General features: G+C 44.5%; 1 protein-coding gene across 6 annotated transcripts in view; it reads left to right on the top strand.

Moving 5' to 3' along the window:
* The window catches only part of Plxna4 (plexin A4), a 353,917-nt gene that overhangs the window by 16,326 nt on the left and 319,719 nt on the right, over window positions 1-17,872 (top strand). For 5 of the 6 annotated variants that reach the window (XM_042695991.1, XM_042695992.1, XM_042695997.1 and 2 more), the window contains exon 2: window positions 1,133-1,315. In XM_042695991.1, the coding sequence (XP_042551925.1) occupies window positions 1,133-1,315 (183 nt within the window). Of the gene's footprint in view, window positions 1-1,132; window positions 1,316-15,173; window positions 15,192-17,872 lie in introns of all 6 variants that reach the window. The other variant, XM_042695995.1, reaches the window with a different exon arrangement.

Here is a 17,872-nt window from a genome sequence, read left to right as displayed (position 1 = left end):
GAATCAACACAATCCTGAAAGACCTGGCTGTTGTATGGGGTCCCTTTGATACACCGATATGGAGAGACCTGCTATGAAAAAAGAGGGAGATTAAGTGGAATCACTGTAGGGACTGACCTGGAAGCTCTTCCTTCCTGAAACCTGACCTCTAATGTTGTACTTCCTGGACCTAAAAGAGAAGAGTTGGGCCAATATGTCTCATAGGATAGCTCAAGAGTTTTTTCCCCCTTGCTTTCTTGCTTACTTTCTTTCCTTTTCTTTTTTTAAAGAAATGGCTAGCAGTTGTCTTTCTCAAAAATTGTTTGTAGGCAATTGTTTTGGGAAAGGCTCAGGTTAAACATATTTCTTAAAAAAAAAAAAAACCTTTCCATTCTGATGTCTTAGATTGCCTGGGGCTGTTTTCTATGAGTTTGTTCAAGGAGCCCATTTATGTGGAGAATCTTGGGGAACTCAGGTTCCATAGATAACATTTTGTGAAATACTGGTAGAGTTGTGACAAGGCCCTGGCTGCCTCTCTTTGCTGTGATTAAGAGATAGGGAGCCTCAGAGTGAACTCATGAGGTGTCACTGTGGCCTAAGGAGTGGAGGCATGAACTTCGCTTCTCCCTGGCCTTCTCCCCAGCTGATCCCATTGAATGCACCGCCCACCCCCACCCACTACAATCCTATTTTTCCCACACTAATAAGTTTAATCTTTATTCCACACTCCCAGCAAGTCTTTTCCACAGTAACTGTTCAGATGTGGGGACCACTTCCCTCTGTGCCAGAGCTTACCTATCTGGAGTCCATGTTTGTCTAGGGCTGGCCCAGAACTTTTCAATGCGACAGTGATGCTGGGCAATCAAAGGCACCAAAATGGCATCTGGAAGGTTTGTGAATATAGCAGAGAGATCATGGCAAAAAAAAAAAAAAGACCTTAAAATCTGTGTTTTTGCCACCATCCTATAATTGCCTACTTTAGGTAATTGGACAGATGATTTAGTTCCTCTGCAGCTGAGTTTTTCATAGGAGAAAGAAGAATTTGTATTAGATGATCCATTGATGAACATTTTTCTAGCTCTTGAGTTCCCTAACTTCACACCTCTGCCATTTCTCCTGTTTAACTTTTCTCCCCTCCCTGTTTAATTTTCAGCTCCTAACCATCGATGACAACTTCTGTGGCCTGGATATGAATGCCCCCCTGGGGGTCTCGGAGATGGTACGTGGCATTCCTGTCTTCACAGAAGACAGGGACCGTATGACTTCAGTCATTGCGTATGTCTACAAGAACCATTCTTTGGCCTTCGTGGGCACCAAAAGTGGCAAGCTGAAGAAGGTAGGGATAAAATACAGTTATTCTGATTATTGTAAAGACTGTCTGTCACCTCAGGGATAGAATCTGTTTTGCCAATTTCTGGTTGTCACCTGCCTGATAGACTGGTAAAACAGGTTGGAGTTGAGAGATTATGTTGCTATTGAGGTCATGACCATGTGTCCTATATTTGCCTTCGTATCAAGGTGTTTGTGGGAATCAGGCTTGGTGAATGAGTGGGTGGGTTCCTTCTTCTCTGGAGCTAGTTTGCTCATATGTGGTATGAGCCCAGCATTACTGGGACTGTCTGAATGAACGTTGCACTCTTCAACTCGGGTTTGTACCCTGATGCAAGGGCACAAGAGGTGGGCTGGGAGAGGGATGTGGCTGCCTGCACCCCTTCTCAATGATACATCCATCTGGAGTCTATTCATTGAACTGATGGAGAAAGGCACAGACCTGTTTTAGTTGGTAACGGGGCTAAGATCCAACTTATGGGATGAAGAAATACCAAATATGGGTGCCATGGGAACCTACACATTACTTAAGATGAAGTGGACTAATACCATCTAAGGACCTGGCCTGTTCCCCTTCTTCCCCAGAAGCTTGTTGGTTCCCAGGACACTGGACAATCTTGGCCCATTGGCAGTGATAGAAACAACTGATAATTCCAGGAATGTTCACTGCTAAGGCTTCTACTCTTAGTAAGTTGGAGCAAGCATAGCATGCTCTCCTCAATGGAGTTCAAAGCCTTTTTGACCGTGTAGGCCATATGTCTGTTTTCTGTTGGCTTTATAGTTGCTCTCTAGTCCTTTCCTTGGAAATTGTGGTGATTCCATGTGGTGGCTTCTGATTTGTTTTAGCCTCCCTTGCAAGTCTCTGGACCTCATATGATTCAGATTATGCAAAGAGCACTGCTCTTGAAAACTGAAGTTTGATCCCTACTTTCTGTTTGTTGTATTTCTGGACATTAGCTCCAGGTTGCAAATCTATAAGGCTGCATCCAAGTCTGTTTGGCCATCCTGCCATGAAACAGCCCAGAAAATGTCTCTGTGAACTTAGTATCTTTGTAGCATAGATTGTCTGGAATGTGACCTTGTCAAGAGACAAGGGGGCAGAATGAGTAAGAGTGGGGGAAGTGTGTGCAGAAGACCAGGGGGTAGAATGAGCAAGAGTAGAGGATGTGTGTGCAGAGAAACTATATGAGCAATGTATGGAAAATAAATAATATGCTCCACAGGGCACCCTGACACTGTGTGAGGAGGGCATGTACTGTATGTCTCGTATCAAACAGGAAGCGAGAACTTCCTCATTGTAGTATACTGCCTTCCATGTCACAACTAAAGAATAATTTACCCATTGTCTACACATCTTCAAGAATTATATTTCCTAGGTCCCTGCCCTTTCTGAGAAGAACATAGTAAATATAATTGAACCTTTTCAAGCTGCCTACTCTGGGTGATTTTTTACTGGAGATGCTTAGAGGAGATGCTACGGGCGTGGGTGTGCTGTCCCCACATAGCTCCTGTGCCTGATTGTTGCCATCTTCCTGGTTCCTAGTAGTCACTTCCAGTCAAATGCCTATTGGCTCCCGTACTTTTCCTCCTCCCTCAGTCTGGGGCATCCAGCTTCTCCTGAGCTAGGAAATCAGATAGCCAAATTTGCTGAAATTGTGTCTAGATAAGTATAGGAGCTTTTTAGCAGACAGGCACTCATGGACATTTTTCCTTCGCTGCTCAGATGGCTCTATTTTTTCCCATTTCTATTATTGAATGCTTTTAGTTTGCTAGAAAAGTGAGTGCTAAATCCCAAAGGCAGTGCTATAGTTTGGGTCTTGAATGTTCCCCAAAGGCCCAATTTGTTCAAAGTGTGCTGTGTGTATGTGTGGAAATATCACAAGGAAATCCCCTCTTATATAACTGTATTAACTCAAAATAAAATAAATAAATAATAATTTAAAAATAGGAGTGAGTATAAAAAGGATCTCTTTTTCCCATTAAAAAATTAAAGGAATTGGCTCTCAGGGTGGTGATATTGGAAGGTGGTATGACCTTTAGAAACTGGGACCTGCTGGGAGGCCCTGATGTCAAGAGGCCCTGATGTCATTGGAGACCATGACCTTGAAGTTGATTATGGGACTCTGTTCGTTTTCTTTTCTCTCTGCTCCCTTTCTTTTCTCTTTGCTCTCTGGTTCATGATGTAAGTGGTTTTGTTCTACTACATGCTCCTGCTATAGGACAATGGGGCCAAGCAATCTCAGATTGGAAACTTCAAAACTATGGGCCCAAATAAGCCTTCTCTATAAGTTAATTATCTCAGGTATTTCCTTATAGTAATGAGAAGCACTATTGAGAGTAAGTAATAGGCAAGGCTTGTGGGTGAAAGTTTAACTCTTCTCTAATGAGCCCCTCCCAGTGTCATGGAAAAGAACTTCTTCCATTGAATGAAAGTCCAATGACTTCCTCCATTGCTCTATAGGGTCCATATCATCAAATTTCCTATCAGCTGCCAGTGGCTCATGTACTTGCTGTGAAGACGGTAGATGAGTGTTTATTCTTTTTGTCAGTGTTGTCTGAGCCGATTGGAATATGATGTCCATGAAATGAACATTGAGAGTTCAGAACATATAACAATAGTTATGGGGGGGGAGGAAATACCCATTTCCTGACAGCTGCACTGTAAGTCTAAGACAGCCATCTTGCAAATGTGTGATGTTGGTCCCAGGCTGGACTGAGGCAGATGGCAGCTGATGCTCTCATCTGTAGAAGCTTGTCTCCTTCCAGGAAGGTCAAATGCAGATATCTCTATGAGCAAGGATAAGGATACCCCAAGAACCTGGGCAAACAAAGGCTCAGAAACAACCACCCTGGGGCAAGCAGAGCAGAGCCAGGCAGATGCCACTTGTCAGAAACATGTAACTGTGGGTTTGGGGCTTTCTAAGCCCAGATGCTGGCTTGTATTTCCCCCATTTTCTTTTCACGGGTTTAGATAAGAACAGCTCTGTTTCGTCCTCACGGGACCTTATATCTAATTTCCAGAGCAGTAGTGGGACCAGTGAGGCATAAACACTTGAAAGCTAAGAGCAGAGGGGTCATGTGGAGAGGAATGAGCCATCTCCCCTCCTGGGGAGCACAGTGCCATCGAGGTAGCTAAACTTTCTGCTCCATAGGCTCAGAGTGGCAGCAACTTAATAGGTTTGCCCAAGCCTAGCGTCCACTTCTGCAAGATCAGCACAGTTGGCCCCCAGGCTGGGGCTGAGAGGCAGGGTAAGGAGGGTGGGGGAAACAGTCTAAGTTGAAAAAGGAAGGTCGGGCTGCCATGTCTGTTGCTTGAAATAATAAAAAGCCAAAGTGGCCGGGGCTTATTTATTTATTTATTTTCTAGACAATAGAATTTCCCACGGCTCATCACTCACTGGGAGCCACATCCCTTTCCTTGTTAAAAAAAAAAAGTCTGACTTGCTTTTCTAAGAGATTATCAGACTGCCACCACCTTTTTGGGCAGAGGCCTGGCTATGGCAAACTGGAGGCTGTAGGAGGACTTTGCACCAAGTCTTGTGAGCGATTGAGCGCAGGGTGTGAGAATAATGGAAATCACACAGTAGCCGTAATTACAGAGTTGGCTTCTCTGAGCCCTGTAATAATCTCCTGTGTGTCTCAAGGGCCTTTCAGAGTTCTTGTCAGCAAGACAAGAAACTGGAAGTAGGCAAGGTGGGTGGGAAGGGGCTTGGGAGTTTGCTGAGAGGAAGGAGTTGGCTGAGTGTTTTGGGGTCTAGGAGCTAGACTGTAGCTATCCATAGGCTACCTTCAAAATTACTGACTTTTTATTTTGTTTGAAAGGTATGGGTCCCAATTATTCGCAACCTTGCCTTTGATGACCATAATTTCCCTTCTTGAGCACACACATCACATGAGGCAAGGGGAAAGGAGGTGAAGTAAACGCCAACTTGGATGTCTTTTGTGTATTTTCTGATATAGTGTGTGTGTGTGTCTGTGTGTGTGTCTGTGTGTGTCTGTGTCTGTGTGTGTGTGAGTGTGTATGTGTGAGAGAGAGAGAGAGAGAGGGGAGGGGGAGGGAGAGGGAAAGTGGGAAGAAGTTGCCAGGGAGGGACAACTAGCAATGGACAGGAGACTGAGCTACTCAGGAGACTGAGATCTGATTATTATGGTTTCAAGCTAACCTGGTCAGGAAAGTTTGCGAGTCTCTCATTTCCAATTAACCAGCAAAAGAAGCTGGAAATGAAGCTGTCATTCACATGGTAGAGTGCTAGCCTTGAGTGAAAAAAAAAAAACCAAAACTAAAGGATAGCACTCAGGCTCTGAGTTCAAGCCTCAGAACTTGCACCCGTACATACAAAATCTGGCATATGAACGAATACTCCACTGGCTGTTCAATTTTCAGCTATAATTGAAAACTGTGAGGCAAACACCATTTTGACTTGTGTAAGTCTTTATACATCTAAAAACCTTTCACTCTTGCTGGGAGACTGGGTCAGTGTTGTCTTTGAAGGACATGATCTTTTTGTTTGACTATTTCTGATGAAATCCTCTCTCTCTCTCCCTCCCCCACCTCTCTGTGTCCCTCACTGCCCCTTTGCATTGCATTCTGTCACTAAGTGATAATATTTTATGGTGGCTGCTCAGCAGCGAATTACTGCCTGACATTAGTGGGGAGACTAATGTTCATTGTGAACCAAAACATCATAAACTTCCACTTGAGGTGTGATTGCTCCTTTGTTTTGTGCTTGTGTCTTTCCTGGATTTTTTTTGGTATTTTTTTTAACAAGTTAAACTATTTGTCTGGGCACCAATTATGCCTATAATCCTAACCACACAAAAGGCTGAGATCTGAGGACCATATTTGAAGCCAGCCGAGGAGAAAAATCTGTGAGACTTCTATCTCCAATTAACCCCCCCAAAGCCAGAAGTAAGAAGCCATGGCTCAATTAATAGAATGCCAACCTTGAACAAAACTGCTTAGCATCAGCACCCAACCCCTGAATTCAAAGACAGCCACAAAACCAAAATGAAACTAAACAGAAACCACCTAAAAAACCATTTGTACCAAAAGGGTGAATGCTGGTTAAGCAGAGCTTCTGTCTATTCTTGTCATGAGCCTGCAGACACGCACCCATCTGGCTGTGAGTGTTCTATGCCATAGCAGCCTTTTGGGATGGGAACCAGGCCAGCCTTATCAGCAGTGCTCATGCAGATTCCTTTAACCATTCTAATACTTTACTTGAATCTATTTTGAAATCAATTTGCTCATGTTCCCTAGGCCCTCCAGTCTGAGTATAGAAGAGAGCCTAGATTGAAGTTCTTGAACTCAGGGCCTAGGCTCTGTACCTTAGTTGTTTTGCTCAAAAATGGCACTCCACCTCTCAAGCCACAGCTCCACTTCTGGCTTTTTGGTCTTGAATCTGCCCACACTGGCTTTGAATAGCAATCCTCAGATCTCAGCCTCCTGAGTAGCTAGGATTACAGGTGTGAGATTAAGTACCTGGCTTAAACTCTGAAGATGGGTGTAGAAGTCAGGAAATCTCAGAGGTGTCTAGTGTGGGAATTGCCCATTGACTGGGAGCTTAACATTCTGGGCAGACACAGAGTTGCATATTTGGTACAAGCTTGGTCAGTTATGCTATGTGTTCCTCAGACCTGAGCTGCTGCAAGTTTGCAATAGAAAGGAAGAAACATGTGGAAGCACCTTTGTGGGCTTATTTCCACAGAGGGAAAAGAGCCGGGAGGGAGTTTGGGTGATTGATGTTGCTGTGTTATTTTGTTCTTTGTAACCTGAGCTTTCCCAAGTATTAAAGCTGCATAGATCTTAACCTATGCTCCACGTACATGAAAGTGAAACTGAGGCTGCAGAAGATCCGTAGATGCACAAGGGATCATAAGCTCAGAAGAGGGGCAGAGAGCCCCTTCTGTCATTAATCCTCTCAGTCTGGAAATCCTGAGGCTGGCTTTTCGAGCTAATTTTACTTCATGCCAACCTGTCTACTCTCAATCTCTTTTGCTATGTTTTAAGTTTATTTTCTATTTTGTAGTTAAGGAATGAAGCCTAGCTAGCCATTGTTCTCTTAGATGTGTTTTATTTTGGCAAACACCATTAAGCCCTCATTCAATCATCCCTTTAACATAAATGTTTCTCCATTGACTTTGTGCTCTGACCCTATACTGTTTCTCATGACTCTGCATGTAGGTTTACCAACCTTTCCTGTGTGTTTCTGAGCAATCACAGGTGGTCACTTGAGGCTAACCTGAGCAAGCATGGGAGATACTTGGCCATGGTCTCTGCCACAACCCTTCTCAAGGCTGCTCAATGCTAATGGCCAGGTTTGGGCTCCTTCTCCTCCCAGCCTCCTCTCGAAACCCAAGGTCATAATCTCCAACCAAGAGCACTCAGGAGCTCTTGTCATTCTCCTTCCCCAGTGATCATTGCTAATGCATATGATTTAAGGAGATTGTTTGGAATGAGTTTTGCCAATTCGAGATTTATTGATACACGTGCCACTTTTTAAAATCATATGTGTATGTATATATACATTTGTGTAGAAAGATCCTGTTCATAAATTAAAATGCAAAGACGTTCAAATGGAAGAAAGTGCTGCGGGAACACCCCAAATCACAGAGCACATTCAGTCAGCTGATACACAAATGTCAGACACGCCAGAGGAATTTATCCAGTGACACATGCAATTGAAGTAAAATATTGTGCTTTACAAGAACATATCATTAGAATGAAAACTAGCAGCATATCAGGAGTCTGGCCATGTAACCAAGACAACAAAGATGGGAGAGGATGAGAGAGATGATGCTTAGAGAAAGAGGCAGAAGGCTTGGAGCAGAAGTCCCCCAGCAATAAATGACCCCTTACTGCTGGGCCCATCCCTTCTAGACTCTAGCTTGAAGGATGGTAGGATCTAGAAGACAGTCCCTGAGGATAGAACTGATAGAGGGCTTTCCTGCTAGAAATCAATACATCTTCTTTGGCCATGTTGATGGGGAGATGCGGGTGGCTGATTTATATGATGGGTCTGATTTATAGCCCACCAGTTGATGCTCTGATTGGGTGGGGACTCTTCTGAGCCTCCCTATTGTTCTTAAGGGACTTCTGTGCATGTGGCTGTTAGGCTTGCTTCTTGGTGGTGTCATGGTGCTTTTTTTTCTATCATCTGTGGTGACCTTTTGAAGCTCTGTCAGGTCTCTCACAGTGACATCTTAATCTCTGCCCTCCCTAGGTGACATGGATGTGTGGCTGTCTATTGTGGTGTAACAAACTACCCCCAAATCCAAGGGCTCAGTACAGCACTTGTTATCATACAGTTTCTGAGAGTCAGGAACCTGGAGTCCTCTGGCTTAGGGTGTTGAGAAGGGTTACAATCATCTTAAGGTTCAAAGCCAGGAGGCTTCAAACAGCAATCCTCTCCATCTTAGCCACCCAAGCTGCCAGGATTACAGGCAGGACCTTCCAGTGCCTAGTTCTGGTGAAGTTTGTTCAAGAAGCATAGGCTTAGATCCTGGGAGGACCTGAACTTACATCTGAACTTGGTCTGAAGTGCCATCTGCTAGATGGAGCTGGTGTGACATGTGGGAACTATAAACCCTTCTCCCACCCCCCACCCCCAGTGTGGCCTTCAGCATGGATGAAGGGTTGCTGGTGGTACTGACTGCTTCTCTTCAGCTGAGCTCTGGGCTTTTTTGACTAATGGGGAAGAAAGACCACAGGCTTTTGGGAAGGGTCATTGGTTCATGGAGGGAAAACAGAATATTTACAAAATAATCCTTTTCTAGAATTAGTAATAGCTTTACAATGTTAGTCACATCTTGATTGTCCAGAAATTATAGGAAGGTTTCAGCATTTGTATTTGAGATTGTGTGTGTGTGTGTGTGTGTGTGTGTGTGTGTGTGTGTGTACTGGTCCTAGGGCTTGAACTCACGGCCTGGGTGCTGTTCTTGAGCCTTTTTTTCCCCCTCAAGGCTGGAGCTCTACCACTTGAACCACAGCTCTACTTCTGGCTTTTGGGGGAGGTGCTTAAAAGTCTCACAAACTTTCCTACCCTGGCTGGATTAGAACCATGATTCTTAGATCTCAGTCTCCTAAATAGCAAGGATTACAGATGTGAGTCACTGGTGCCCCATGAGATTTTTTTTTTCAGGAAAAATGTGTTTATTTTCTTCATGTGGAAAATACAGTTTATCAATATAGATGATCTTTCTTTTCCAGTGTGTCAAAATCTTGTCCTAATTAGACTGCAGCTATGCCCAGAGTAGTACTCTGAAGGTAACACATGTTAAATAAGAAATGTATTTGAAGAATGACTGTGGAAGGCGGTAGGTATCAGCTAGTTTAGGCTAAGTTATGTTAAGTTATGTAACAAGTGACCCCTGGGGTTAAGGGGCTTATGAGAACAAAGGTTATTTCCAACTCACATTCGTGTGTACCTTGAATTGGTACTAGCTACATGATACACCATTCATCTGGCTGGGCTGGAGAGTGAAGAGTAGCCTGTATTTGGCACATGCCAATTTCATTGCAAGGGGAGAAACAAGATGGCAGAAGCACATAGCTGCTAAAGCTGCTGCTTGACAGTGGCGCTTCTTGTTGTCTCTCCATTTCACTGGCCTCGACAGAGTGAGTGGTGTGGGAAGGGGAACTCTGCCACAGGAAGGACCTGCTGCATAGGTGGAAGGGGACGTGGGAGAGCAGAGGAAAACATTCTATCAATAACTTTGTCAAAACAGCTCCCAATAAGGACTACTGTAGGAACGTCAACCTTCAAACCAGAAGTATCTCCTTTTTATCTTCTGTAATATGGCCTGCATTTCTGGTTAGTTTTTAAAGCCCACAGTTAGTTCTTCCATAATAATAAATGCTAGAGCATGTGTGCCCCAAAGTTAAGATGTGGCTGATTTCATTGTGGTTGACCCCAGCAGTGTTGGAGTAGCATTCTCTTAAGTCAATTCTCTCAGCTTGTTTTCTTGTGATTTACTTTTTTCCCCCCAAATTGAAGCTGGAATTGTTCGTGTTCTTCCATTAGTCAGGCTCTGGAGGTTTGCATCTCCCTAAATTTAGTTTTCTCAAAAGTGAAGGCACTTTTCTACTCAGAAGCAATGATTAGATTGTGTGCAGCAGATGTCTCTTAGATAATTAAATTATTCAAATTTATTGAGTCATTCCTTTTACCTACAATTAAATAGAGCCTCCCAAATTAATTTTTCCTATGTAATTTAACTTCCAAAGATTCCTTTTTTTTTTCTTCCTGAACCCATATTGTTGACCATGAATTCCAAAATCTCACTCTGGACACAGGAAGGATTTTGCACTTTTGTATTTCTTTCTTGTAGACCAGATCCTCAAAACTGGTTATGGTTCAAGACTAGGTCATGGGCCTGATGTGGGTCAGGCTTTCCCACGTGCTGTCTTTTCTCTGGAAATGACAGGCACATTTGGAGTTATAAGTCCAGGAAGCCATCCTGGAGATTGGCTGAAAAACATAGATTTTAACTTACTTCCTGGACTGCCAAGTTCTTAGCTAACATGTCTTCAGTTTGGATTATGTGGGTGATGGGAGAGGAAGCACTGAGCAGCTGGAACTGGACACCACAATTTATCTGTTCATAACTGAGCTAATAGCAGCAATTGTGAGGACATGGTCATTGCATAATTCTTGTAAGAAGTTGCCCAGTTGTGATTGTGCTAGAAGGGGCCCTCTACCTCATTTTAAACTCTTTCCCTTATATTTTTAAGTAGATAAATTTATGTCCACACATGGCCCTCCTCTTTCCCATTCATAAGCATGCACATATACCTGATGTGTATATACACAGGCCTTCATTCACTCAGCAAAGCCAAGAGCCCCATGCACATACTGTGAAGAGTAGATACAGACCTTTTCTCTGCAACTTTCTCTGGGGCAGATGCCCTGGGCTCTACCCCTTAGAAAGAACCACTAGCTCCCTTCTGTGCTATCTTCGAAATTAGCATCACACCCTCTAACCAGTTTCCCTCTGATGTGCCCACTTTGGCCTTGAGATGATGACAGAGCACAGCTATTTAGCTGTCAAATACTCTGACAATTGCCCAGATAGACAGCCATCAGACTGGCCTCTTCCTCCTGCGTGTGGGGTGGTAATGGGTCTTCCAGTTGCTCTTTAAAGTGCTTCTTGCATCTGGCTTTAATTTTAATGCCTTTTGCTTGCTGACCTTGCTTCCCAGCGGCCAGCCTAAGTGTGATTCCCATAATTAGCTTAGTGATAATTTAATCTCTCTGCTTTAAATTTGATTGTTTTGGAGGGACTTAGGTCTGGGGATCTGGAAAGGGGTCCTTTGCTCCTTGCTGACCTTTGCTTTTGAATGAACTCTTTCTCTGCCCGTGGACAGAGAGAGAAGGAAATGGTTTGGTTGTTGGAGGTGGGGGGGATGGGGAACACTGTAAGAAAGAGGACTGTGGGTCATGAATAGTTTCTAGGCGGGAAGCTGGAATGAAGTCCAATTTTCTCTCCCTCTCTTGTCCTCTCTGTATAGAGAGTTCTCTTTCTTTATCTTTATTTTCTATGCCAAAATATGAAGCCATACAGGTGTAGACAAGACACAGTGAGCTATAAAATACGAAACTCTTGGCAGCCATCTTTTCAAGCTCAAGGAAGATGAGGAGCGAAAGGCATCACTGAATTTCACCCTGCTGCCTCCTCTGTAGATTCTAGGCGCCCAATGGTCTTCATGGCAAAGTATCAACCTAGATCTGCATATGGGACCAGTCATGCTCTGAAGTGTTTGTAGGCAGCCCTGAGCAATGCAGAGAATGTTAGCGCTGACAGCCAGGAAATCTCAACTTTGTTTCAGGCTATACTTCTGATCTGGGACAGATTAAACATAATCAAGTTCGCACCCTGCATATCACTTCTGCATGAGCTGTAGGCTACAGGACATCACATTTACAGAGCATTCTTTGATATACCAGGACGGAGGAGGGGAATAATTGAGATGAAGAAGATAGTGAGGATCCATTTGATTTTTTTTCTTGATTGGCTTCTGAGGAGATTCGCCAAACTCTGTAAACAGCCATGTGAATCCTGGCTGGGTTGGAAAGCAGAGGGAAGGAGGGCTCTAAAGGTTGGATTTCTCTAAGGGAAAATCATATGCTCCAAATAGATGCCCTAACCAGCCCTTGTGGGATTGAAATGTGTATGTGTGTGTATGTGTGTTCATATGCACATACACACATGTGTTCTCACGAGACCTCTTGGGAAGAGTGAGCCCAATAAGGAAGACAGGATATTACTCAGCCAAACTACCTGTCACCCCTTACTAAACGCCCTACTGCAGTGATCTGCTGTACCAGGGGTGAATGACCTGTGAGAGCAAGCCAGGCCAGGCAGATGCTATGCTGAGACCCTTGGACTCTCTCCTACTACCTCCTTCCTGCAGCCTGGAAACAAGGTCTTTGATTTATGAGCTAACTTTTAATTAAAAGAACAGGAGAAAATATCTCATTTTGCCTCTCCAGGATAAATGGTTCACAAGCCGAACTAATTTTGTTTCTTCCCCAAATGTCCCAGGGCTGTAGGTGGTGTGATACGCATGTGCATGTGTAGGATGACCTTGACTCAGGGCTGTGTTTCTGATCCCTGCCTCTATCTTCTAGGTCCTGCTGCTGACTGGAATGTCTGATTCCAGGTTCTCCTCCAGGCCCTGTGTTCTGCTATTTCCCTTTGTAGTGGTTTTTCTGATGTCTTCACATGTCAGTTCTATACTAAGGGCCTGGTAGATCTTTCTCCCTGTAACCACAACAGTGTTTCCAGTGTCTTTTGGAGATTTTACTTGGGTGGTCACCTTAAATTCTCAGTACATTTTGATTTTTCTGACAGCCTTCATTATGCTCCCTTGGCACTTTCTGGGACAGAATTGATCAGACTCTCGACCCTTATACTTAGGAGCTGATCCCCTCTAATATGACTGAAACTGACAAGGGAGTGGCATCTAGTGTGCGTGGATATAAGCCCAGCCTTTCTGAGGTGACAGCATTTATTTTCCTTCATTATCAATCACCTGTCGTAGGGTGATCCTGATTGCTCTTTTTATAGTGGACCCTCCTTTTTGGAAGTACTTATTCCACTTAGCAATAAATATCAAGTGCATTTTTAGTTAACTTTCATACCGCCCTTCATCCATTGGGCTGACCATAGGCTATGGTGCCAATTGCCAGGGGAAGAAGTCATTCCAGCTTAAGGACCTTTCAGGCACTCCCCTCCTGCTTTGGGGACATCATTGGAGGGGCATCATTGGAGTTGCTCTTGTGGCCTCTTAGCTCCAAGGACACGAGGGAAAAATCTGATGACAAAACACACTGACAAACCTCAGGGGAACTACTCCGATAAGGTCAGAGAAACCTGAAACCCCACTGTGAATCCTTGGAGGGGAAGGTGGCTAGGGCCAGTGACAGACCAAAGGGCTTGCACTTGTTGGCATATGCTTACCTTTTTTTTTTCCTTTTGGCTACTGACTCCTTGCACAGGGCAAGGGCAATTGCCTCCTTTGCAAGCTTTGACATCCTGGACAGTAAACAACAGAGAGAATGCTCTCTCCAGCCTTCCTCTGCCTCTGCCCGCTGCTGCATTTATAAATACTGTGACATGTGATCTCCGGATGGGGTCAGAGGGGAGATTTACATAGGCAAAGAAGGGAATGTTCAACACTGCTTGCTGTTCATTTCCAACTCACTATGCTGGAACCTGTTGGATTCACCCAGAGACCTCATTATACAGTGTCTGGAGTCCCGGGGACCATGGAGGAGAGCAGAGTAGTCATGTTGCCGCTCCCCTATCCTGCCACCTGCTGGCTACTACCTGTACTTGCTCTTCTTCGTGATCTTGTGCTGAGAACCCGAGGGACCCTCGAGCCTACCAGCTAAATCAGGGACCAGCAGTGACATCCACTTCCCAACTTGTCTAAGTGATGTTTTCCTGAACACTTTGAGGCCCTGGGGCTATTCTGCAAGATGAGATCATCAGTGCTAAATTTGTCTCTGCTGACAGCCTGGAACTGGGTTCCCAGGGCCCCTGGCAGGCTTGGGAGGTAGCCAGCTGGGGTGTGTCCTGCATGCTGCCAGGTTCCTGCCGTGACCACTGCTGTCTGTTAGGAGGGAGTTTTCTGCTTCATTGGACAGCTCTCACTTTTCTCCTGACATCCTCTTGTCTCGTTTGTTTTTTGTTTTTTAAATTGCTTTTCTGCTCACCACCCAACCTTGAACTTGGCAGGTTGAGTGGACTAGCCTAAAACTCTAACCTCAGCAGTTCTTCTGAGGCTAGAGAATGTAAAGAAAGAAGTTAAAAAAATGACCATACTAAGGGAAAGCATGGTAGGTGTGAGAGATCTGATAAAGACAGAGAGAGGGAATTTATACTCTTGTACAACTAAAACAAACAAAAAAAAAGATTGAATTAGAAAAATATTTTAGAACAAGGAAAGCTCCAGATCTGCCGCTGGAAGATCTTTCTGTGCTCCAAGAAAAATAGATGAAATATGGGGGGAGGTGGGGAAAGTCATGAAAAAGAAAGTATGCAGAAGTGCTGAAGAAAAATCCAGGATGGCCTCAGATTTCTATCTCTCAAAAGGTAATGGGGCATAGTCTCAGGCAAACTCTCCCAAGTGGACTTACGCTGAGACTTCAGCACGTCTGGGAATCCCAGGGACCCTCAGGAGAGCAGAGTGGCCACCCAGGGGCCTAGGAATTCTCTTCTCAGAAAAGTGGTTTTAGGGATTTGTTTGTTTGATTGAACAGGTTTGTGAAATGCTACAGGTATGTCCCCAATTTGGTAGTTTAGCAAAGCACCTTCAATAGATTTAAGAATTTCGATGAACAGACAAAGAAGCAGGGGAGATGTTACCTGATCTAGATGTGAAATGATGTGCCACCTCCAGGGTTGGTTCTTGCACATGTACAGTTATGTGCCACCAATGGCTGACATTGTACAAGTACACGTCTCGAAGTGGAGAAATTGGGGACCGGAATCTGAAGAGCTGTGTTCCAACTCTTATTCTGAGACATCTGTGTTCTATCAGTTTGAAAAATGAATTTGGCTCTCAAAGGGCCCTAGCAATGATTGATAAAAGCTGGAATTCCCTTTCAAGAACCAGGAAGGGACAGGTGTTTGCTCTCCTGGGACAGAGGCTGATGAAGAACCTTGGCCAAGGTCATCCCCAACAGTCCCAGGTAAGGCAGAGGAGCTTCCTTGATGAGAAGACTCAGCCAGTGCCGACTTCAGGGAAGCCAAGGGACAAAGGGAGGATGGGACAGCTATCTCACCAGGGCCCCACAATGTGATCTGAGACATGGCGAGATCACCAAATAAGAGAACATGTGGCCCTCCCATTCTTGTATATGTGAGGTGGGCGGTGCAAATGACGATGGCGTGCTGCATGGAAAGTCCACAGGAGTGCACTGGAAGAAGACCATGGCCTCTATCTTAGCATGGAGGTCTGTTCTCTGCAGGGCTTTGCACACATCAGACAGGAGCTACGTTTTGGGAAGGGTAAGAACTCCCAACAAGGTGTCCGAAATCTCTCTTCAATTCCAAGACTGAGAACTAACTTCTGATGTGGGTTATGCCACAAAGGAAGAAATAACTTTTAATCATTCAGGACTAGGGAAGGGAAGAGAGAGAGGATGGAAAATAAGGGGAAAGTAAAATAAAAACAGCAACTACTCTTTCCTGGGTCTTGAGCTATAACACTTTATAGAGGTACAATCTAGGCTCTCACCACATAGCTCTGCCAGGTGAGTGGCTTCATTCCTGCTTCAACCAAGGGAATCTCAGATGAGGAGGTCAGGTACTGGGTCATTAACAGACTCCAAGATCCATATCCTTGTATCACAGATGGCCAATTCTCCCTCCATCGACTCAAAAGTGTCTAAGTTTGTTTGTTTTCATCTCTGTTATGTTTCAGAACTCAATTTTGTTTTTCCATTTAATACTTAGGTTTCTATGGGGCCAATTTGGAGCATACCAAGAGTTTGAGGGTCCAGAGAGGTAGCATTTGGTACTTTTCAGCACCAAGTACTTAGGTCACCCTCCCTACTAGAAGCTATATTGAGCTTGATGGAAAGAGAGTGGGGGAGGAAAGGGAGAGGGAGAGAGAGAAAGAGAGAGAGAGAGAGAGAGAGAGAGAGAGAGAGAGAGAGAGAGAGAGAGAGAGAGAGAGAGAAAGAGAGAGAGAGAGAGAGAGAGAGAGACCTTTTCTTTTGGTACAGTGGAAGCCCTGGACTCTTGCCATGGTTTTCTGTACTCAGGGGATTGAATACACTCCATTTCTGTTAGGCTTGTGAAAATGAACAGCTGATAGGTTACATAACTCTTTTCTCTTCAAATGTGTAACAGTGTGTACCTAAATAATGTGCCTTTGTGTGTGTGTGTGTGTGTGTGTGTGTGTGTGTGTGTGTGTGTGTGTGTGTGTGTGTGTGTGTTCAGGGAGTATTCCTGGAAAAGGTTGCTGTTTTTAGTGACATTCTCAGCCCTCTTCTGCCTCTCATCTCCTCTGCCTCTCCTACTTTGGTGACAACAGGACCAGAAGTCACCATGCAGCAGTCTAGAAAGGGACATTAGTGCTGTTGTTTACACTTTCTGTGGTGGCTTCTCCTTTTCTCCAGTATGCTTAGACTTCCCTGTCTGACATCAGTTCTTTGGATTGTTGAGACCTGGTCATTTATTCCTTCAAAGTTCACTGGGATTGAATACGCGAGCTATTAACACCATTAAGAAAAGTGATTTGCCCAAAGGGGACGTTTGTATAAACATCAATTGAAATAGTACATTCCAAGTACATTACATTTTAGGTTTTCCACCACATTGTGTGTTAGTCATTTGAAGCCTTAGCAGCTGGAATGTAAAGATGTCTCTTGTCATAATTACTTCAGGTATGTCTTAGGCTCCATTGATACCAGATAACCAAGGTCTTTTTACTCTTAGGGGTAAGAAGGCTTCCTCCAACTCTCACACCAGGATTGATCAAAGGGTAAATCTAGGTTCATGCAGGAACTGGTCAGTGAGCCCGTGAGAGCTGTGTGCACATGAGAGTGTGAGATGAAATGGGTGTGCAGTCACCTCTGATGGTGGTAGAGGGAGCAGGGGCTTTGTGAGGTGTGGGGGATTTGGAGCATCTTGATGTTGCGGAGTGAGGTAGAAGCTGTGCTTCTCAGCCAGACTGCCATCCACAAACAGCATATTTTCCCATTTGGACACCGTTGTCCCAAACGATGAGGCCATCTGAAGTCTCAGAGAGACAGAGGCAACCTACATGATGATTTCTTGGGCTAACATGAGACCAGACTGAGAGGCTAGATCCCTAGGTTCACCGCTTCATTTGGTGACTTAGCAGTCACTCTACCCTTTCTCTGAGTTTATTTCCCCACTGTGCATTGCAGACCAGAAAACATGCTTTGGAATCACACTTCCCAGGGAGTCCTTGGTGAGTAGAGCTGATGGGTGGGCCAGGTTTTAGATCCTAGGATCTGGAAGCCACAAGGCAGTAAAAAGGCCAAGTGACAGCAAACAACTCTGGCTTCAGACTCAGGTAGAACTC

The sequence above is a fragment of the Dipodomys spectabilis genome, unplaced genomic scaffold, assembly GCF_019054845.1.
Source record: "Dipodomys spectabilis isolate Male_0828 unplaced genomic scaffold, ASM1905484v1 ptg000197l, whole genome shotgun sequence".
In the NCBI taxonomy this organism is placed as follows: Eukaryota; Metazoa; Chordata; class Mammalia; order Rodentia; family Heteromyidae; genus Dipodomys; species Dipodomys spectabilis.
This window is presented reverse-complemented; position numbering and strand designations above follow the sequence as displayed.